Consider the following 23,377-nt stretch of genomic DNA (forward strand, 5'->3'; position numbering starts at 1 on the left):
GATTTTTTCCCATCATTCTTTCCCTTTTTTATTTTTTTTTTAATTTACACTTTAATTTCATAATTACTTTCAAATTGAATTAACATCCCTCATTTCAAGGTTGTAATTTTTATATTTTTATGACCATAATTAGCCATTAGACAAGTGACCAGATATTGTCTTGTTTGGACTTTACTTTTCAGGCTTCCCCTCAAACTTTAAAACACCCCTGCTAGAGGAAGGTTTCCACACCGTGGTTTGTTCTCCTCCTCAACCAATGTGGGACATCAGAACAAGAATATTTCTTAAAGTTCATATCTGACGATTGAGATTTCTTAGTTTATATCATATGTCAATTGAAGTATGCTCGTATTAACAAATTCATTAAATTTTAATTTATCAATAAATCTTTAATTAGTCTATTGATAATATGAAAATCACATTATATATATATATATATATATATTGATTTTAAATTATTGAAGATATATTTATGAATTATTTTTTTTTAAAAAAAATCATAAATATCGATAATGAAAAGATTCCTCCTCGTACGATAATTTAAGCATACTTCAAGGACTAAACTTCTGTTCCGAAAAGATCAAGAGTTCGGATTCTCATCGATTAAATACGCTATAATATTTTAAATATTTTTTAAAAAAAAAGTGACCTGTCCCTATTTCCCCTTTATCCTCCTCAATTTCACCCTCCCTCCCTCACAGTAAATGAGAGAAAAGACAGTTGTTCAACTACATTCATTTGTCAACACAAATAATAATGTATTCTTTGAAATTAAACAACACAATTCAAATATTCCTTTTATTTTATTCTTTTCTTTTTAATTTCTTTAATCAAATTTCATAAATCTCTTAACTACAACATGACTTTCAAGATTTGCTTTCATTATCTTTCCTTTTTTTCTTTCTCCATTCCCAACTAATTATCCGCTAAGCGTTGTAATAAAGAGGAGAAAACACTATACAAATATATCACCGAGTGTCTAGATATATAAATCCATGCTAGCTCCAAGACCGTGCACGAATTTAGCTAATTACCGATTACATACGGTAATAATAAGTTAGGTTTTCTCGATGTTTCCCTATCACGGGAAAAAAATGTTAAAACTTTTTTTTTTTTTTTTTAAATAAAAAAGTACAGGTACAGCTTGCAGCCAAGACCCACCCATTTGATTGTACAAAAAAGGAAAATAAATAAATAAATAAATAAATAAAAGAAAAAAGAAAGATCCCATCAGCTCCTCTAACATAAATCTACTTATTTTGTTCCAAATTTGTAAAATACACATAAATAATAAAAACAAAAAATCTTAATTTAATTTTGTTTATTTTAATATTATATTCAAAGAAAATTTTAAAATATATAAAAAATAATAACAAAAAAAATTTCAACCAATTATATATATATATATATAAATTTTTGTTTTAGTATGAATATTATTATTATTTAATCAATTATAAATGACAAAATTGATAGATGGATAATAAATGTTAAATTTTTAATTTGAAGATTTATTGAAAAATAGTAATATATAATAATTATTACAGCCCAATCCAATTATTTCTAATATATATAAGAGAAAATTCAATTTAATTTAATTATAAAAATTAAATTACAAGAATTTATAAGTTTTTAAAAGATTAATTGATAAAGTTAAAAAAAGGTGAAAGTTGTTGAGAGAGTATGAAATGGAAATGATTTGGACATGAGGGAGTTTGACTGTGGAAAACACTGAATTCAAACTGAGCCATAATAATAATAATAATAATAATAAATAAAATAAATAAATAATAATAATAATAATAATAAATAAAATAAATAAATAATAATAATAATAATAATAAAGTAATAATAATAGCTGTGGGGATTGGCCTGCAAACTACAATGCACCAAAATTAATGCATTTATTTATTTATTATTTTTATATATATTTGGGTTTAAAGTGTGAAGCAAAGGTTATAGTAATATTATAATAATTATTATTATGAATTACCAAATAGAAAGATCTATGATGTCTCTTTTTGCCCTTTTTTTGTGAATATAAGTTGTGGAAAGGCTTTGGTGCTTTGCTTTCCTTACAAGTATTATATATATATTTATATATATATATATAGTTGCAATTTAATTAAAATAGTTCATTTTCAATTTTGTTTAAAAATTAGTTTTTTTTTTTAATGGTAGATTCGACCCTCTAACATTTTAGTTGAAGAGAAGAACGAAGGATTCCTTATAAGGGTGTGAAAACTTCTATCTAGAACGAAGGATTCCTTATAAGGGTGTGAAAACTTCTATCTAGAACGAAGGATTCCTTATAAGGGTGTGAAAACTTCTCTCTAGTAGATGTTTTTTAACATTATGAGCTTAACGATGATATGTAATGGGTCAAAACGGATAATATCTGTTGGTGGCGGGCTTGAACTATTATAAATTGTATCAGAGATAGATATTGGGTGGTGAGCCAGTGAGGATGTTGGACCCCGAAGAGGGTGGATTGTGAGATTTTATATAGATTAGAGATGGAGGATACTGGGTTCTCAAGGAGAGTGGATTGTGAGATCTCACATTAGTTGGAGAGCGAGGACGCTGGGTCCCCAAAGATGGTGGATTGTGAGATCTTACATTGGTTAGAGAGTGAGGACGCTGAGTCTCCAAAGATGGTGGATTGTGAGACCCCACGTTGGTTGGAGAGCGAGGAAACTGAGTCCTCAAGGAGAGTGGATTGTGAGATCTCACATTTATTAGAGAGCGAGGACGCTGGTCCCCAAAGAGGGTGGATTGTGAGACCCACATTGGTTGGAGAGCGAGGACGCTGGGTCACCAAAGAGGGTGGATTGTGAGATCCCACGTTGGTTGGACACTGGGTCCCCAGAGAGGGTGGATTGTGAGATCCCACATTGGTTAGAGAAAAGAACGAAATATTTCTTATAATGGGTATCACCGGGATGTGTGTCAACGAGAACGTTGGGCCCTAAAGGAGGTGGATTGTGAGATCTCACATCAGTTGTAGAGTGGAAGGAAGTGCCAACAAGGATGTTGGGCTTCCTAAGCGTCTCTGAGGGGTATGGATTGTGAGATCCCATATTGGTTTACAAGAATGTGAAAACCTCTCCCTACACTATACATAACAAACTAAAACATACAATATCTATAAGCAGTGAGCTTAAGTTCTTACAATAAAACCAAAACATATATGTACAACACACTCTTGAACAGGACTATTGCAATTAGAGTGTCGTGTTACTCACGAGACGAGTCGGGGTGGCAGAAAAGAAAAAAGCAAAATAATGAGATGGACGAAAATGTAGGGACGGCGTGGTGGAAGATGGGGTCGAATGGGTGCATGATTGGCACTCGAGCGTGTTAGAGAAAACCCATTTAAATCCAAGGAGGATAGGACATAGAGATACTCAAACATTGGCCCCATCTCCCCCTCCTCCTTTTCTCATAGTGTGCCCTACCCATCTCATACCAATGCCTTCTACAATGTAATGCGTAAAAGGTGCCCTTTTCTCATCAATTCAGATATATTAGGGGATCCTTGCGACCCTTTAAAAGTACAATATCGTCGGTGGACCATATATATCTACTCGATTCCACCACTATAATTAGGTCGGAAACCGTAAATATAAGTGACACTATAAACCAAACGTGTTTTATATGTCTCAACATTATTACTCCCAGACTAGGTGGCTTGTATACCAGTCCAAAACATACTCGATATCAACTTGGGTACTAAACGTCAGACGATTACGTTTACGATTACGATTATTCTCGAGTAGAAGAGACGAAAAAGTAAGCAGATTTTGAACCGTGTTAAAATTTTATCGAAATTTACGCTCAAAACTAATCAGAGCGATTTTGAAAAATTAAAAAAAAAGGTAATAATGAAGAGAAACAAAAAGAAAAAGGTGAAGAAGGAGAAGAAGAATGTGTATTTGTGGTTCCATTTCTTAACTTTACAAGGTGAAAGTGACATGAATTTTAGCAAATAATAATAATAATAAAAAAAAACATAACTTTTTATTTTATTTTTTATTTTTTATTTTTTATTTTTAAAAAAATGATGAATACGAACAAAAGTGTTCTAAGTTTGTCTCTTCAATTATATATATACAAAAAGAAAATTTAAAAAGAAATTATTTTGGTTTTTAAGATGGGAGGAAAGTTGCACATGGTGGGCCAATTCTTGGAGACATTTTTTAAAAGTTTTTGTGTTTCTTTTTAAGTAAATACGCCACCAACTACTCGTTGCTGTTCGGGCGTTATTTTGAATATGGAAAAGCGTGATTCTCGCTCGAATGAATTAGCTGATACTAGAAAAATGAAGCTAGGAAAGTTTGAACAACTCAACCCGTACCATTTGAGTTGGGTTGGATTAAGTTCAATAAATGAAAATTTTATGTATTGAGTTAGTTCATATTGTTACACGAACACCGACTCTCCACAATGATATGATATTGTCCACTTTAACCATTGTCCACGTGACTTTGCTTTAATGTTATTTTAAAAAAATATATGATTAAATGGTATGAATTACATGTTATATCAATTTAGCCCGTCAATTTTAAAGTCTATGGTTTTAGAACTTTCAAAACTATAAATTTAGTCCCTAAATATATATATATTTTGAAAATTGACTCATTTATTAACTCGACGTAAAATTTAAATTTTAAAGGTAATTAATTTTTAAAATTTAGGGATTTAATAAATAAATAAAAATAATTAAAAATGTAAACGTGGAGGGGTGATTGAGGAAGATGGGCCAGGCGCATGCTTACACAGTTTCCAGTGGAGAGGACTTTAATTTTATGGTTGTTTGTGTTAATTAAATTAATTAATTAATTAATTAATTTAATTGAAATTTGGAACCAACCTGCCATGGCGCGTGCTGTGCGCCATTAACTGCGCAAATCAAACCCATTACTACCAAACTCGATTTTATTTTATTTTTTATATATATTTGGTTTAGGCTAAAAAGCTGAGAAAACAACTAACCTAAGACTATGGCTTACAATATTGATGACTTAAAAAACGCCACCCACCTAAATTCCAATTGTACTAAGGACGAACATATATCAACCAACCGCCACCGGTCAAAAGAAAATCGAAAAGTCGAGTCAACTGAACAAAAATTGAGTCGAATGAACCAACTCGGTCGATTGGTTTGGTGATATGAAGTTTGTTTCGTGCATAGAAAAATTGATTAGTTAGTCGGTTGACAAGTCCAAAGTTACTCAAACTGACCCGTAAATGATTGCAGAAGTTTGTTTCGTGCATAGAAAAAGCGACTAGTCAATCATTCGACAAGTCCAAGGTTGCTTAAACCGACTGATATACTGATATATGTCTGTAGAAGCTTGTTTCATTTATAGAATAATTAGAGTTAGTTAGTCGATAATATATGTTTACAAAAGTTTGGTACATTTGACCAATAGGTCATTCAATAAGTCCAAGGTCGCTCAAACCGACCGATATACTGATATATGTTTGCATAGAAAAATTAACTAGTCAATCAATCGACAATTACAGGTCGCTCAAACCATGGACTTTTGCAATTATTTTCTCATTTTAAACTTTTTATAAAAAATAAAAATAGAAATATTTATATAAAAGTATTTGAACTAAATTAGAAGCATTAAAATTACTGAAATAAAACTCAAATTTTTTGCTACTGAGTTTCTGCAATGTATTATTGTAATGAATTTACAGAAACTAAAGTGGGAGATGATTCAGATCAAATAAACTCCCAATTCAATCCACTTCCCCTCCGTGCACATTCCCAAACTTCAACAGCCTTTGCATCTGCTGCAGTATTTTTATGCCTAGAAGATCGAAATCGGTCATCCGTATCGACAAGTTATGTGATTACCGATAAACTTAATATCGGTCATCTCTTCGTGTTGCCATATTGCACAAACAAAGATTCAGATATGAGCGTAACCTGTTCACCTCTCGGTTGATTCGACATTATTAATCTGTCTATTTTGGTTTCGAGGGTAAACCGTCTCGAAAACAATCCTAGCAAAAACATGTCGAACCTCCGATAAGTTGCCCAAAGCCAAGGAATCGTGGTTAATTGTTCTACTTCTTTTTGGAATCGGTCGTCTTTCCTTGCCCCTTCTAACACATTCAAAAATTTTACATACCCTCATTGACAAAGCTTGTGGAATAAAAACCTGCAAACAACAAGAGTATTAGAACATTAAAGATGTTAGCAATAATGGAAGGGCATTGAGGAAGATAAGCTTATCTCCTACATTACACATTCCCTCGATTCAGGACCATACTCAACAAATAGTAATATAAACAGAAATGGTGTCATAAATTCTGTGCCAATAGAATAAAATGGCTGCGGATGTATCAATTAAAGATCAATATCTTTAAGGATTTCGAACGCAGAAGCTTATCAGAAGATACGACGAAACTGATATCAGTTGACAGAATCCGCATTTCTAGCTCGATATCCAGACACCCATAAATTTTCAATCTTCTAATTACTAACCAGAAGCATGGACTATGGAGTTTCACTGATGCATTAACAAAAGCAGAAACTTCAATTAAGGTGCGGAGAATTATAACAGACAACCCCCGCTACCAGATATTGTCCTATTTGAGCTTTTCCTTCTGGGCTTCCCTTACGGTTTTAAAATGCGTTTGCTAAAGAGAGATTTCCACATCCTTACAAGGAATGCTTCGTTCTCCTCCACAACCGATGTGAGATCTCACAATCCAACCCCCATTTGGGGCCAGCGTCCTCGCTGGCACTTGTTCCCTTCTCCAATTGATGTGGGAACCCCCCAATCCACGCCCTTCGGGGCCTAGCGTCCTTCTCGACACACCACCTCGTGTCCACCCCCTTTGGGCTCAGTTTCCTCACTGGCACATCACTCTGTGTCCGGCTCTAATACCATTTGTAACAACCTAAGCCCACCGCTAGCAGATATTGTCCTCTTTGGTCTTTTCCTTCCAGGCTTCCCCACAAGGTTTTAAAACACGTGTCCACCCCTCTTCGGGACTCAGCCTCCTCACTGGCACATCGCTCGGTGTCTGGCTTTGATACCACTTGTAACAGTCTAAGCCCGCCGCTAGCAGATATTGTCCTCTTTGGGTTTTTCTTTTCGGACTTCCTCTCAAAGTTTTAAAACGCATCTGCTAAGGAGAGGTTTTTACACTCTTATAAAAAATGTTCCGTTCTCCTCCCCAACCGATGTGGGATCTCATAAGAATACTCCAAAAATAATTGCTTTTCGCAAAGTAATTTAAATTTAATCATAGGACCTTGGTATAAACTGCCTAATATTAGATTACTTTGATGTTTTGTTTTAGACTCTTTAAAAGTGTTTTCTATGTTACTCCCAAACATAAAAGCACCGCAAGCATAGCCTTGAAAATATAACATTTCTTACTTGAGATCACCAAAAACCGGAATCAAAATATGGATAAAATATTTTGACCCTCACCAGATCTGACCAAGGAGCTTGAGGATAGTTGATCATGGCTTGCGAAACATACTGGTGATCGGTCATCTTCCACAACACGGCATTCACTGAAACAGCAAGATCAACGACCTGGTCCATCAGTGCATAATTTGATTCTTTATGGTTACTTTCTATTATTTCAGGGAATGATGCGTGTGGCTGCGAGATACTTTGGGCTATTTCAATTGCTTCATACAAGGATCCATCACTATGGACAGCAAGGCTAAACGCAGCAACAACCAATGGATCTTGAGGCTGGTCAACCAGAGCTTTGTGAAATGCTAAGAGAGCAATCCTGAAATAAAGCACAAAATCTTGGAGATGATCCAGAAAACCTCATTTGACAAGTACAGGCAAATAATAATCTAACATAAGAGCTTCCATTTTGTATTGTTGAGTAAACTAATCTTGGCTCATCATGCAATAGATTTTGAAGGATCTTTTTTATGCATCAAATCACATCTAGCTCATATCAACTACGAAAAAATTTAAAATTGAAAACTTCATTACCATTAAACAGTGATTTAGAACTTGATTTCCATTTTTTCGACATTATCATTGGGTTCAAAGAGGGGCAGTTACCCGTTAGCCAAAATTTCAAGCATGAGCTAGCTATTTTGGTTTCTCCAGCAAACCCATTTATTGCGTAATTCAACTATAGATTCTACCAAGTATTAAAATGCCAAACTAACTTGTTAGCGAAATTTATAGAATAATAAAAACAACTCTATATTTCAATGACTTAACATTACATTGATAACACATTAAATAAATTTCCAATAATCTAAAAGTAATGACAGCATTCAAAAGATTGATTGTACCATAAGCTGCTATGGCATGGTTGATTGGGTGCCACAAATTTATCAAGGTTGGAAAGTAAAACCTGCATGATTGCAAAGAAAGGGAATTGGTTTCATGTATATATGTATTTTTTTTTTTGCCAGAAAATAAAAATTACTGTGTTTATACTCATTGCCGAAAAAGCAGTATCTTTGACAACCAGGTCAGTCGCTAAGCATGTCAGCCAATCTTGGCTAGTAGGGAAACGAAAGCAAGAAAAATGTAATTAAATTTAAGGATTCTGATAGGGTAGAGAAACTGACAAAAACATCCCTAGTAATAAAACCTAGCCGATAATGCTTGAAAACAAATGCCCAAATAGAGGCGTTAAACCTTGCAAGAGACGAAACCTTTTCCCATGGCCCCTCCACATCCTCAAGGACAAGAGAGAAGCCAGCCTACCACAAAATTCAACCCTCGTCATGAAAGGGTGAATGCAAGAGTATCTCCACCATCATAGATCTACACTCCCTGGTACTCACAAGGATAACACTAAACACTTGAAGATAGATATCCTAATGAACCAACAATCCCAAAGAAAATAATTCAGGTCTTCAGACACACTCTAGCAAGGAATGCATCACTCCCCTAGGAAAGGAAGAATGCCTCAAAATCCAATCTATAGTGTTCACCTACCAAGCAAGACTAGCCAACTAAAGAACCTTCTTTAGAATTGTAACTTCCACAACGAGGAGAAAGAGGGCTAAGCTGAGGAAGAGGGATTCCTCAGAATAGGAGAAAAGAGCTACAGGAGACCCCCCAAAACAAATCAAGAGTCCAAAAACGACAATCCTTTCCTCTAAAGAAAAACACAAACCCATCAAGCAAAGAAAGAAGCTTCACAAGATTCATTGCTTTTTACCATACTGTCAACGGTAAGTTTCTCGACCTACACAGTGAAGACGTTAAGTCACAGTTTGGCTATCACTAGGGACAGTTATGAGCACATAGGTTAAGTTTCCGTGTATAGAATTAAGTCCAACAAGAGCCTACAAGTAGGTTGCTTACTAAATATTTTATACTGGTCCCATGTTATTCTATTTTTTTTTCAAATGGAGTGTAGACCACTATTGATGGTGGGAGCGTGTGGAGTCGTGCAACTGCAGGGGGTGCCCTTTAGATCGAGTTGTTTTTCTTCTTGTAATTTTATTATTATTTTAAATGCTACTTCTCGAAACTTGTGTATTTTTTAAACCGTTTTGACTTGGCTCCGCGCATATTACCTTCAAACTACTTCTATGTCGATTTTGAATGCATATTTAAATTTTAAATTCCTTGTGTATCTTGTTTTATAAAAGAAAATTTTACTACCCTTTTTACCCTTGAGTGTATGTGGCAACCTATGATTCGAGATACTGAAAATTGGGTCGTTACAAGATGAATAATGGATGCAATTTTTAGAGAACCCAATTGGACTTTAAGAAGAAGAGCCACACCAACTTAGACAAAAGGGCTTCGTTCTGACGCCTGCCTAAGTTACCCACTCCTAGTCCCTTGAAATTCAATGGTCTAGAAACCACAATCCCAACTCACAAGGTTAGACTTTTCGCCTTTTCAACCCCTTAGCAAAGGTAGCCTCTCATCAACCTCTCCAACTTCTTATTAACTGATACCGAGGTATACAAAAATAGGAAACAAGTCAGAATCCCACTTAAGACTAACTGAATAAGGACCATCCTTCCTCCTTTAGAGAAAAAGACATTTTCAAGAGGAAAACCATTTTCGAATCTTCTTGAAGACAGGGTTCCAAAAATCCACACCTAGGGTTATGCACTAGAAAGCCCCAAATATGATGAGGAGTCCACCTAGATGGCTTACAATTGTTAAACGAACACGACTCTCCACAATGGTATGATATTGTCCACTTTGAGCATAATCTCATGGCTTTGCTTTGGGCTTCCCCAAAAGGCCTCATACCAATGGAGTTAGTATTCCTCACTTATAAACCCATGATCAATTAGCCGATGTGGGACTTCCATCACCCAACACCTCCCCTCGAACGAAGTGCGCCTCCCCTTAATCGAGGCTCGACTCCTTTGGAGTCTTAGTCATTTTTTACTGCCTTCGAGGAGGCTTGGCTCCTTTTTCTTTTTGAGTTCTTTGTTCGATATTTGAGGATTTACCAATCTATTGGCACGACTAAGTTTAAGGCATGGCTCTGATACCATGTTAAACGAACACGACTCTCCACAATGGTATGATATTGTCCACTTTGAGCATAAGCTCTCATGGCTTTGCTTTGGGCTTCCCCAAAAGGCCTCATACCAATGGAGTTAGTATTCCTCACTTATAAACGCATGATCAATTAGCCGATGTGGGACTTCCATCATCCAACAACAATGATTGCAGGTACAAGGGAAACAAGAGCAAGAAAAATGTACTTAAATCTAAGGATTCTGATAGGAAGAAGAAACCCAGATAAACAGTCTGCGCTCTTCACACGTTCTATAAGGAATAAGGAAATATACAAAGTAAGTCGGAAATTTTGTGCGGGGAGAGGATGTGATCTATTGTAAGATTCTACTTGGTCAATAGTCTGTTAGAAAGTTACAGAAATGAATTTTAGTTTTTCCTTCTATAGAGTAGGAAGATAGGCAAGATTTGTGGTAGGAAAAGGAGAGTCTCAGACCTCGTGAAAGTCCGTAGAGCTTGGCTGTTTTCTCTCTTTTATCAGTTAATCGACATTTCCCTTGGAGGGTTTCTACCAGATTCATTCTGTNATCGGATATATGTTTCATTGCGCTTATCTCTTTTAATTCTCTTATTTTTTTTTTCTAGAAGGAAAAGATTGGGTTATTCTCATAGATAGAACATGGCATAATAAATTGTAATAACGAACAATATGGCAGCCCTAACCAGAAGCATATTTGAGCTTGCATCACGCCTCCTGAATCCTTGGGAAACAAAATATGATGCCTACAAGATACAATAACTAATTAGGTTAAGGGGGAAAAAGAAAAGAAAAGAAAAAATTGCAGCACTAAATTTGCGTTTAACATCAAAAAGAAATTGTAGAACAAGAATTATATACTTGGATGGGAAGAAGTATCTCGAGAAGTCCAAATCTCCACAATAATCTCAAAGAAGCCTCTGCAGACCCAAATGCTAGCATATAATTCATTTCCATAAGTATTCTCCCCTGTAACATTAAACAACATAAATTGAAAAGTGGCCTAAGGAGATAACAAACCATAAACCCAGTATTTGGAATGTAAGATACCTTGTCAAGTTTTAACACGGAGCAAGATAACTCTTTTATGGAAAGTGCTATATCTCTGGTAAAACGAAACCCTAATCGAGCTGCAATTCTCACCGCACGTAAAATTCGAGCTGTGGAATTAGATTTCAATACATTAAGATTGCATGCCACCTATGGGTAAATAAGAAAAAAAAGAATGTTTCCCATACTATTTCTTGATACTTAAAAGTACCAAAATCTAAACATTACTGTATCAAACATTTGCTCACCACAGTCCTCAGTGAAAGAAAGATTTGCGGGTTTTATAGTTCGCACCTTCATCCAGAAGCAAGAGGAAACAAAAATTACACATGCTCAACAACTCATTGGAAGAACTCTAGAACTGAATCTGGTTCAATAAACGCACACCTTGGATTTTCTTATATCCTCCATTGCCCCCAAATAATCATATACAACCTTTTTGTATGGATCATACATCAAACTGCAAGGATTAAGAAGACATATACACTAAATCGTTACAGCCTACATTTACACCTGAGAACCATTGGTACAGGGAAGTCAAGAAAAATTTAAATAGCTAAAAAGTATTATATCAATATCAGAGTTCTATTTTCTTATTTATAAAAGAAAATGAAGACAACAAAAAGAGATAAGGAATCTTGTCGCATAACCTGTTAATGGTAAAGTCCCGCTGAGAGCAATTCTTCCAGCGAATATAATCAGGCTCCTTTAAGTTGGAAGGTTTGTTAATGTAATGATTAAAACCATTCCTTCTTCCAGAGGTGCTAAAGCTCGAAACCTTTCCATAATGCACCAAAAATGAAAAATGAGTATGCCATTAATTGTATTGAAGCTAACCATTAGCAAAGAACTACAAAATATAGCCTTTTTAGAGCAACGGATAGAAATAATTAATCAACCAACCTCTATAAGAGTGTCATGCACATATACATGGCAAATTGGAAACCGTTTTCCAACAACTAGGCATCGAGTAAAAATTTTCCGTACCTACATAAGTTAATGAACTTTAGCCAAATAAAAGTTTAGCACAATAGAAAAATGATGTAAAAGATAACCAGAAAGGAAGAATAATAATTTTAAAGACTAATGAGAGAACTACGGTGACTTGCACTATGAAGGTCATAGTACAGAAACTATTTACACACCCCTAATTTTCAAAGGAAGGACAACATTAGTTACTTTATTCATGAGAACAAACTAAGAGAAAATATGAGAAAATAACTTCCAAAAACCGCTTATTCTTTGTTTGTTTGTTTTTTCACTGATTTTTTGTTCTAAAATGTAGGAAATATTTTTTGAAAACAACTTCGAAGAGATCAAGTTATATATATCTTCACTAAGCCTCACAAATTCATTATGAGAAGTACTTTTTCAAAGGAAACTAAGTTCTGCAAGAATCTGTCTGCATACAAAAATTCCTATATGATCATGCCAAATATAACAAAATTCCAAGTAAAAACAACCAAAAAAATATTGATAGAACCTCTTTTAGTTCAGCTGAAGTTATGATATCAAAGTCTTTAGGAATTCTCCTTAGGATAAGATCCCGAACACACCCACCAACAAGATAGACCTCATACCCTACACGTCAGAAGTAACATAAAATAAACCGACAAAGATTAGGTAATAAAAGAAAAATGTTAGAACTCATTTACATGTGTTTACATCAGTCACCAGCTGAACATCAAGAGCATCCAGGTACTCAATGCTGAAAATCAAGCTCAAAAGTCTTCCTATCACTAAAACTTTTGATAAAGTTTCAAAATTCTGAAATAAAATTCTCAAGGCTATACTAGTATTAACCTGACATGTAATATTTTTTATTTTAAAACATGGAAGAACCGGTCTTGTGAAGGGTTGGACAACAGTAAATATTTCACAAACTCAGATTATGGAATAAGGAGGTTGAATGCAAGGTGGCAGCACTTTAGATTATTCATTCTAGTGTTCAAACGTTAGCCACCAAATTAATGCATCACAAACGCCAAACATCGTTCCATAAAAATAAAGAGTACCTTGTTTCCTCAGTCCATTTAAAACCACTCGCGTGGGCTTTGAAATCATTGATGTATCAATCCCAAGATCCTTAGAACTCAATGTCTTCCATTGAGGTATTGAGCTATCAGCCCGCTCTATTTCTTCTCCATTCAGAATCAAATACATCAGGTTAGTGTACATTGTAAAGCTTCAAGACTCCGAGCTAATGTATTCAATTACCAGATGAATTGGAAATTCAAAAACACACATGGATAAGAAATGGAATTATTCTGTTTACCTTTTCTACGCAAAGCAAATGAAATACAATCTTTATCTTCCTCCTTGCAGAGAATAGCTGATTCAGTAGTAGACCCAATGACTACAGAGCTTTGAATTCGCGCCTACAGAGTGTGGATTCAGTAGTTTATTAAAAAAATTCTGATCTAAGATACCCAAGAAAGACGCAAGAACTGAACACACCAGCAGCAATCAAAATGTAGACAAAGAAAAGAACAGAGAACTGAGGACACAGGTTGAGTGGTTCAACTAAGGAGTTCAACTTCCATGGTAATTCAGCCAATACACAGAAGAAAACCCTCACTCTAATCTCCATGAATGACCTCTCCTAACTATAGATATCAGTTTTTGTTCTCTCTCACGTACACAACACAAAATTGCAGGTTCACATATATGAAAGAATCTACCATAGCTAACATATAAGCGAATAATCATTCGTAAAAAAAGGGGATAAGAACCAAAGAGACCTTGCGAATGCAAAAGAGCAGCGGAGAGCGAGTGTAGTGAATCCTCCAAGCAAGCCCTGGGGCAGGAAATGCCATAGCCATGGATGAACAAGCAAAGCCCGGCTAAGTCATTTGAGACGCCTCGAACGGCAAGAAGAAAGCTCTGGCGGGGAGAGTTGAGAGGTTTTAACAGGAGAAGATAGAAACAGGGCTCGATTTTAGCTCAAGCACAAAGCAAAGATATTTATTTATTTATTATTTATTATTAAAATATATATTTATTTGTTGAATTTTCTAATTTCTATTAATTAGCTTCACTTTAAAAGTGTCAAAATATTAAGAAAAAATAGTTCAATTTTAAAATTTGGGAATCAAACAAATCTCTTGAAATAAAAAATAAAATATATTCGGTTAAATTTGGATAGAAATTAAATAATATCATACCGTTCATATTTTTATTTTAAAAATTTTTAAACAGACTACAAAATATTTTTAAATTTTTAAAAGTTTTATTTATACTATTTAAAAAAAAAATAACTAATATATAAACGAATTTGCTAGTAATATTTTTTATAAAAATTAAGGCATATTTTTAAAGTTTGGTATTAACGATAAAATTTCAATAACAATCCTCTACTTTAATAAAAAAAAAAATAAAAATATCCTTATAATTAAATGGATATATTTTAATTTTTTTAAATTAAGAATATTAATTTAATTATAAGAATATTTTTATTTTAGTTGGACGATGAAAGTCCACCTCCCCTAATTTAGGGAAGGATCATGCGTTTATAATCAAAGAACATTCTTTCCATTAGTCTGAAGACTCTTGGGAAAGCCAAAAGCAAAGCCATGAGAACTTATACTCAAAAGCGGATAATATCATACAAGGGTAGAGAGTTGTGTTAGTCTAACATGTATCAGAATCATGCCCTAAACTTAGTCGTGCCGCCAATAGATGAGTATTTGTTGAAATTTTATATTATTTGTTATTATTGTTTAACTTTTTATTTTTATTTTTTATTTTAATTTTTTTTTTGGGAATAAAATTGAAAGGAAGAAAAAAAAGGAAAAAGAAGAATGGCAAAAGAAAAGGAAGCGTGGCCCACCCTCCGTCTTTGTAGCTTCAGTCTCCAGTGGATGCATCGTCCCTCAATCAGCCGCGCAGTACCCCATCTTCTTCAACTCCGGCGACGAACCCACGCGACGGTGGTCTTCTTCTTCCTCGATCAAGGGAATTGAAGTTTTCGAACGGCAGCGACGCACTAACCTCCACACCGCAACGTGCACCCTCGAGTGATCTTCTTCTCCGACGTAAGAACGGCGCTCGCTCCTCAGTGGCGACGCGGAACGCCCATAAACAGCGGCGACCTGCTCCACCACGAGCGATGTGTTTCTAGTGTTTCGACGGCAGCACCCAGAATCGCGGCAGCGGTAACTCCCCTAGGCAGCAGCGACGCGTTTCTTGGCTGATTAACGACCTTTGGCTGTGACCAACTTCGACGACTTCAGATCTGATTCCCATAGAGTGTTCAGCATTGTGAGCTTGAGCTTGTTCGAACAGAATCCATCAAGCACCGAAGCCCCTTTCGGTAAGACGTAGTTGGCAAAGCTTGGTTTACTCTTTCGAACTCAATTGAAGTGGTTTAAAATACCTTCTAACCTTGGAACTCTTCTGTATTTACGGTTGGGTTGCTCGGGAATGATCATGAGTTTATAAGCAAAGAATACTATCTTCATGGGTAAGAGCCCTTTTGGGAAAACCAAAAGCAAAGCCATGAGAGTTTATGCTCAAAGTGGACAATATCATACCATTGGGGAGATCCATGATTCCTAACATGGTATCAGAGCCATGCACTAAACTTAGTCATGTCAATAGAATCCTCAATTGTCGAACAAAGAATTGTGAGTTTCGAAGGTGTAGTCAAAAAGTGGCTAAAGTGTTGAACAAAGGGTTTACTTTGTTCGAGGGCTCCAAAGAATGAGTCGAGCCTCGATTAAGGGGAGGCTCTATGTGGTACTTTGTTCGAGGGGAGGATTGTTGAGGATTGTTGAGAGAGAGTCTCACATTGGCTAATTTAGGGAATGATCATGGGTTTATAAGCAAGGAATACATCTCCATTGGTGTGAAGCCTTTTGGGGAAGCCCAAAGCAAAGTCATGAGAGCTTATGCTCAAAGTGGACAATATCATACCATTGTAGAGATTCTTGATTCCTAACATGGGTTAGTTTCGGATAAATCGAATTAGCATTAAGTCAACTATGGGTAAGTAACCCATTGGTAACCCCTCTTGAACCCTCCATCGGTTTGGACTAAGTATGATGGAATATGTTCTAACTTCCTTTCGAATAGTTTAGGAGCGCTTTAAGATGTTCGTAGTGGCTTGTCATTTGTGGAGGGATGTGTGTTTATGCAGGAGATTGTTGAATAACATGATTATGGCGGTTGATTGCTGAAATACGTGTGTTGGCATGTGTTATGGTGCTGCATATGTTTAGAGACTGATTACTTGTTTGCTTGTATGTATTGTTTGATTATGTTTCTTTTCTACAAATCTTGATTATGTATGAATTGTAAAATACCATGCTGTTATGCTAGAAGAGTGAATGTTGGATGGTTGTTTATCGACTGAAACGCATGCCCATTAATGAAAATGGAGTAATCTGTAGACGATAAACAACCCAAAATTCACCTTCTCCACCTTGGTTCGAAGCCTTTTAGCTCAAGGATCGCATCTAAATATGACCAATCAACCCTATCGTAGGCCTCCTTGAAATCAAGTTTCAATAGAAAACCTTCCCTCTTCGCTTTTGAGTCTCCTATGGTTTTAGATGCCACCAATATGTTGTTAAGGATTTGTCTCCCTTCGCCAAAGGTAGCTTGCGAGTCATCAATGACGTGAGGAAGCATGTTTTTAGTCTCTCGGCCATGGCTTTGGATATGATTTGTTTACAAGGAGGTGACCAAACTAATCAGTCTAAAGTCTTTGGCCTTTGACATATTTTCGTATTGAGCCGTGTTGTAACGGCTCAGGCCCACTGCCAACAGATATTGTCCTCTTTGGGCTTTCTCTTTCAAGCTTTCCTAAAACGCGTCTACTAGAGAGAGGTTTCCACACCCTTATAAAGAGTGTTTCGTTTTCTTTCTCAACCGATGTGGGATCTCACATGTGTGGTTCTGTGCCTTGGGTTTTCTTTATCAAAAGAAATAAGAAATAAGTAACATAAAACTCTATATGTTTACAACTCATAAGCTTCCTCAATTCTTTAGTTTGTCAATATCTAATTATCATAGTGCTATATATATTTGGTTATATGTATTCAATTTTATTTTTATTGTTCTTTTGTGCTTCACAAAGAAAAAGAAAAAAAAACAAGCGCTTCAGTTCCTTTACAAATATCAATTATTAGTATTAAATTGTTCTTATTTGGATGCATAGGCGTCATATCTAAATGTTAACATGTAGCCTCGTGGTAGTTTTACTTTTGCGATAATGAAAATTGCTGACCAAGTTGAGATAATACTACAGGTTTGGAAACTTCAAGTGGCTTGTTTAAGGAATCCTGTTTAGGTACGATTGTGACTATCAAATATCTTGTTTTCATTTCCCGAGTTCATTAAAATCCAAGTTTTCTTGGTCTTGAGTTCTTTCAGATTGAAGCAGCAATGGCGTTTGGTCCAGTTTTAGATTACTCCAAAACCCACCGAATAGTCCTCCTTGTAGATCTCAACCCACTCCACCATCTCCAAAACCCATCTCCATATCTCACTTCTATAACTTCCACTGCTAAAATTCTCCTCTCTTTTCCACCTTTTTCATCCTCAACTCTCTTCTCCTTCAGATTCTTCTTCTCCTCTCTCTCTCCTCTCCTTTCCTCCTCCAGACTCAGTTTGATTCCCAGTTGCTCTCTTTCCCTCTCCTTCGACCACCCAACTGCAACTTTCAACTCTCTCTCCCATGCCATTGATTCATTGTTGAAACTTCATCAATTTCCATTGTTTGATGCTTCTGAGCCGATGCACTCACAGGCTTCGTGCCTTGCGGCGTCGATGCGTCAGCTTTTGCACGATTATGCTTGGGACTCTGTGATGGAAGATTTGGAACATAGTACACCCTCTGAATGTTTTGATTGCATTGGTGTTAAAAAAAATTTGGTTGTTTTGTTTTCACCAGTTTCTGAATTGGTTGGATGTTTGTCCGGATTTCTGGGAGTGGCTATGGATGATGAGTGTGTTAGAAATCTGGATTTGTTTAGTAGAAGATTCTGTGGGTTGTTTGAAAGTGTGAATGCTGCATTTTCACAGAAGGATATTCAATTTAGTTGGATTAATGTTAACCATGAGTCTACTGAGAATACGATAAATAATGATGAGCTGAATGTGAAATTTGGGTTTTTAAAGAGTGGGATTAGGAATTTAGGCTGGGGATTTTGCTCGTCGAACTCCATTGTTTTAGGATCTGCTCTTCTCCCGTTTGGGCTGATTTACCCTAAGCTAGGAATGCCGTTGAGAAATCTTGACATTCATAAGTTTAGGAAGAATATTAAAGCTCGATTGTGCCTTGAGATTTTGGATAGAAGCGAGAAGCCACTAGAATGCAAGTTTTGTAATCTTGAATTGATTGATTGGAAGACTTTGCTTGAAAATAGATCTGATGATCCTTTGCTCGTACCAGGAGGATTGAAAATAAGATCAGATGGCTATGAGCAAAGGAAAGTATCTTTGTTTGGTGATGGTGCTGTAAAGCTACATGTTAAGGCTGTGCAGAAGTGTACCGAATTAGTGAGATACATGGGTCATCTATCTTATCCATTTCTTGTGCTTGAATTTTCAGAAGTGCCGGTAAAGAGCATCCAGGGAAATAATGGAAAATTTTTTGCTGATGAGGTTTTGGAAATGATGGCACTTGAACTGGGTGATTGTAGAATGTCGAAACCTATTCCTTTTTTTCAGCTTCTTATGAGTTTTCTTTATGGGGAAGGTTATTGGGCATTGGTGTCTATTTCAAATGCCAATGGTGATTCACAGTTAGGAATCTTAAAGCCTTTCATGGTTTCTTCAGCTCTTCTCTTTGTCATTGACAAAGAATTCTACCCTCTTGTGTTGGAGCCTACTAATGAGGATAAGCGTTTGGAAGAAGTGGGGACTGAAAAAGGTAACAATACTTACAAACGTGGTGGTGATTTGAACAAATCATGTAATGTAGTTGATTCTGAGGCTTCTCCTTCTGTTAAGTGTTCTCAAGATGGAAATGGTAAAATGAAAGCAGAGAAGAAGACTAGACATTCAATCCAAAACTTCACTTGGGCAGATTTTTACAAGGCAGCATTCGAACACGTGAAGATTGAACTTGAAAATGCCTACTTCGACAGATATTGTAATAGCTCAAAGAAAATGAAATTTTTCAGAAGCTGGGTAAAACAGATTAAGAAATCCACTTTATGTGAGCTATTGTTACCTGAGAAGTTGCAATTAAAGCGGGACATTCTCGATAAAAAGGATGATATATCAAAGCAGTTGCACCAAGAAACTAAAGAACCAATGACTTCATCTGGTCAAGAAAATTCCTTGGCTGAGGCCTCTAAAACATTGGCTGAAGCAACCATTGACCATCATTTGGAGACTTCCGAAGACTTTTTCAATAATCTGTCCAGTAAGATCCAGCAAGGACTTGAATCCGAAGTTGTTGACTTGGGTGCGTTGGCAGAGCGACTTGTGAGTTCAGCTATTTACTGGTTAAGTCAAAAGTATGAAGTGCAGGGCACTTCCGATGATCAACCAAATGCCAGAAAGTTTGATTCTAGTATCAGTTGTGCAATTGCTACAAAACTAAATAAACTCTTGCTGAGAGAGCCCGAAGACTTGGCTACCAAGCCCAAGATCGATGGTCTCCCTTTTGAGGAGTGTAGTCCAAGATCCACTGGACAGACCTCAGACAGCATAGTCAGAGAGTATCCTTGGATCAAATTATTTGTTTTTTCTTACTTATTGTTTTCTTATATTTCTTTTGACATTGATACTTGAATGATCTGAATCCAATTCCTTCATGCACTTTTCTTAACAAGCACTAGACATGAATTGCAGATCTTTTTTCGAATGGAGATTTTACGATCGCTGATTATATTCAACATTAGTGAATCTATGAAGCAAAAGTTTGTCAAAGATATTTGCTTGCATTTAGAATCAATTCAATGCCATTTGGAGGGAGGATTTTTTGGAGAGTGGAGCATAAAACATTATGTTGGAAAAATCATAAAGAGCAGGTACTTGCTTCTGTCCAAAAGTATATTTATTTATTTATTTATAAGAAACCTGGAAGTATATATATATACATTAAGTCAAAAAAGACCCCTAAGCAGGGGTTTTGGAGATCCCTTCTTGAAGAGACTAGTTGATAAAGGCTTTCCAATTGTGGTGAATCATAAAATGATAAAATCGCTTCCCACCAACTACCGACCCGCCTCATCCCTTCCATTAATGAGACCTCTCACAGAAACATTCTTCAGAAAAAAATTAATGGAACTAGCCACAAACCCACCTACCCCTAACCACAGGCAGCCCCCTTAGTTCCCCTTAACCACCTTTGACACTGTACAAGCTTGCTTCCGTTGACTTATCATCCACTATTTATACATAGGAGAAACTTTCAGGACGATTGGTGTCATATCTTGAAAGCATTCCAACAGACTAAAATGCTTTGGAACAATAAAATGCAAAAATGGTTTGATGACAGGACAATATCTTGGACGGTTAGAAGTTCCTAAAAAATGGATTTTTTNTTTTTTTTTTTTTTTTTTTTTTTTTTTTTTTTTTTTTTTTTTTTTTTTTTTTTTTTTTTTTTTTTTTTTGCTTGAGAAGTTCTACTTGAAAGAGTGGACGCCTAGGATCGTATTCAACGGTACACCACCTTGGTTTTGTGTCTGGAGTGGTGTGTTATTTCTAGATAGCAGGAGTAGGATCTTCGTTTGTCAGACTTTTTGTAATTATCAGGTTAGTGTCAGGGTTGGAGCTTGTTCTTGTAGGTAGTTGTGAGCTTTTTTGTGACTATCATTTTTCTCATGAAAAGCTTGGTTATATATATATATATATATAAAAGAAAAAAAAAATGGTAGCTATGAAGGCTCTAACTAAACTTGGTCAAGGTGGAAGATCGATAGCTATAAAGGATACACCATTTAATCACACTTCCCAGGATTAGAATGACTCTGATATCATGTTAGAAGTGTAGATTATTTTACTCATATTTCTTCTTAATTTTTAGATTGAGAAAGGTACATGTGCTTAACTAAATACTAAATACAGAACTATGTAACAATATAACAATCTAGATATTAGGAAACAATGCAAAAAATAAATCTAATTAGATCTTTAGATATTAAGTAATAAGACTAGGACTTATCTCTTTTCCATTTTCCGTCTAAGATCACAAATGTGTGGAGATAAGTTTTAGAAACTTCCTGCGGCATGACTGCAAGGATAATGGATATCCACCTTCTTTAAGTGTGCAAAAATCTCCTCTTCCCATAGAAGAGGGAGGTTTTGGAATCATTGATATCAATTGCAAAAGTCTGTTGAAACAGTGAATCTGAAGGTTTTAGGTTGAAACAACTACTATTAACTCGCCCAGTGGTGAATGAGGAACATGTAAATAGTGACTTAAAAGAGAATGAGTTCAAGTCATGATGATCACCTATCTGATCATTGATTTAACATCATGTCCTTGACAATCGAATGAGGTGGTTGTCCCATGAAAATAGTTGAGGTGCACACAACCTAATCCGGACACTCACGTACATCCAAAAAAAAGGTTGTATGCTGAAAAACCTGCTTTATGGATAAACTATAGCAGCAAAGTTTGGTACCTCTCACTTGTTCATAAATTGGGTTCTAAATCCCTCAACTCCTCACGAACAGGACTATGTATTAATCACAAAAAAGAACAGCCTAGGGGAAGAGAGGCAAGGAGCCCCTCCCACAAAAGAACTAAAGCATCAAGGCTTCCCAATTGTGGAGGATTGGAGCATGACTTCGTTAGATTGTTTCTTATGTTAGGTACCTTATAAAGTTCAGGCTTGTTATTTCTCTCATTGCACCATTTATATGTACCTGCATCAGGATGAGTTCCCGGACGCTTCGGGTCAGATAAAACAATTTGTTTCGGATTCAATTTTGATTTTTGATGGATGGAGGTTTCATTGAGAAGGACTCACTTTATCTCTTTTGCTTAAAATTTCAGGTATTGCCAAAGTCTAGGAGATGTAGTGAATAAGATCTATGAAAAAATGGATTTGTTGTTGTTTGTTGATGAGAACAAATCCACCAATCACTCTCTCCACAGTGAGGATAGCAATAATTCTTGGAGAGATAACTTAGTTAGCGATGAAGTCGGTGACAACTATAGCTCCAATGATCCAGTTTCAGGAGAAAACAGAGAAAACAAAATGCGTGGAAATGACAATGAAAAACCTCCAGGGATCAACAATGGCTACACTAGCAAACTGATCAAAGCTCAAGAAATGAGAGAAAGGGCCAGAAGATTTTCCTCTTTCACGAGTTGGGTACCAGATTTGCACCGAGTTTGGGCACCGAAGCAAACGAAGACGAGGAAACCTAAGACGAATCATCTTAAAAAGGAGTCGAAAAGGAAGCACCCAAATAGGGAAAGTAATGACATGGTGTGTGAGACCCCAGAAAAAAGACACTCGGTTCAGAGTGCGAACCGAGATGACAATGAAGAAGCTGTTAACAATGGAAATCGTTTATGTCGTTCGGTTTCCAAGGCATTGTTTAATGACATAGATTCATAGCTTTCAACAGTGCCTCGGTAGGTACCTCTGATTGCTTATAAAATAACTAACAGCAGTTCATCTGTAGAATTACTTGTCTCTCTCCTCTTGTATATTGTAAAGATCAACCAACTTCTGAAGTAGCTGTGTAATTGCTTTTCACTTGGCTCATATATTGCTCATTTCAGCTTCTTTGTGATCATTGTGAATGGCAAGAAACCAGACTAGAGACAGACGTTCATGGAGTGAGTCAGTCTCCTGTGTCGAATCTGAATTCCAAATTCTTGTATGAATATTCGACATTCAAGCCAGGAGTTCATAAATTATTGCTAAAC

At 35.9% G+C, this 23,377-nt stretch overlaps 2 protein-coding genes across 3 annotated transcripts; one reads left to right on the top strand and one right to left on the bottom strand.

The window, feature by feature from the left end:
* Positions 1-5,612: 5,612 nt before the first annotated feature.
* LOC111790975 (poly(A) polymerase I) lies at positions 5,613-14,476 on the bottom strand. Of its 2 annotated transcripts, XR_002814602.1 has the most exons (15): positions 14,277-14,476; positions 13,811-13,913; positions 13,551-13,673; positions 13,019-13,116; positions 12,439-12,522; positions 12,186-12,313; positions 11,923-11,995; positions 11,784-11,829; positions 11,536-11,645; positions 11,347-11,454; positions 11,172-11,231; positions 8,297-8,358; positions 7,458-7,770; positions 5,881-6,173; positions 5,613-5,831 (listed from the first exon to the last, which is right to left on the bottom strand). XR_002814602.1 is itself a non-coding variant. In XM_023672124.1 (14 exons), the coding sequence occupies exons 1-14, from the start codon at positions 14,355-14,357 to the stop codon at positions 5,943-5,945; spliced, it is 1,620 nt and encodes a 539-aa protein (XP_023527892.1). In that variant the 5' UTR covers positions 14,358-14,476; the 3' UTR covers positions 5,613-5,942. The 2 variants fall into 2 exon arrangements, 1 of the variants encoding a protein (XP_023527892.1); XM_023672124.1 differs by having other exon boundaries at positions 5,613-6,173.
* Positions 14,477-15,350: 874 nt separating this feature from the next.
* LOC111790725 lies at positions 15,351-23,239 on the top strand. The gene is made up of 5 exons (XM_023671751.1): positions 15,351-15,847; positions 17,786-17,827; positions 17,911-20,207; positions 20,328-20,519; positions 22,493-23,239. Exons 3-5 carry the CDS (start codon positions 17,923-17,925, stop codon positions 23,061-23,063), a joined length of 3,048 nt encoding a protein of 1,015 aa, XP_023527519.1. The 5' UTR covers positions 15,351-15,847; positions 17,786-17,827; positions 17,911-17,922; the 3' UTR covers positions 23,064-23,239.
* Positions 23,240-23,377: the final 138 nt, after the last annotated feature.

The sequence above is a fragment of the Cucurbita pepo genome, chromosome LG03 (assembly GCF_002806865.2).
Source record: "Cucurbita pepo subsp. pepo cultivar mu-cu-16 chromosome LG03, ASM280686v2, whole genome shotgun sequence".
Classification (NCBI taxonomy): Eukaryota; Viridiplantae; Streptophyta; class Magnoliopsida; order Cucurbitales; family Cucurbitaceae; genus Cucurbita; species Cucurbita pepo.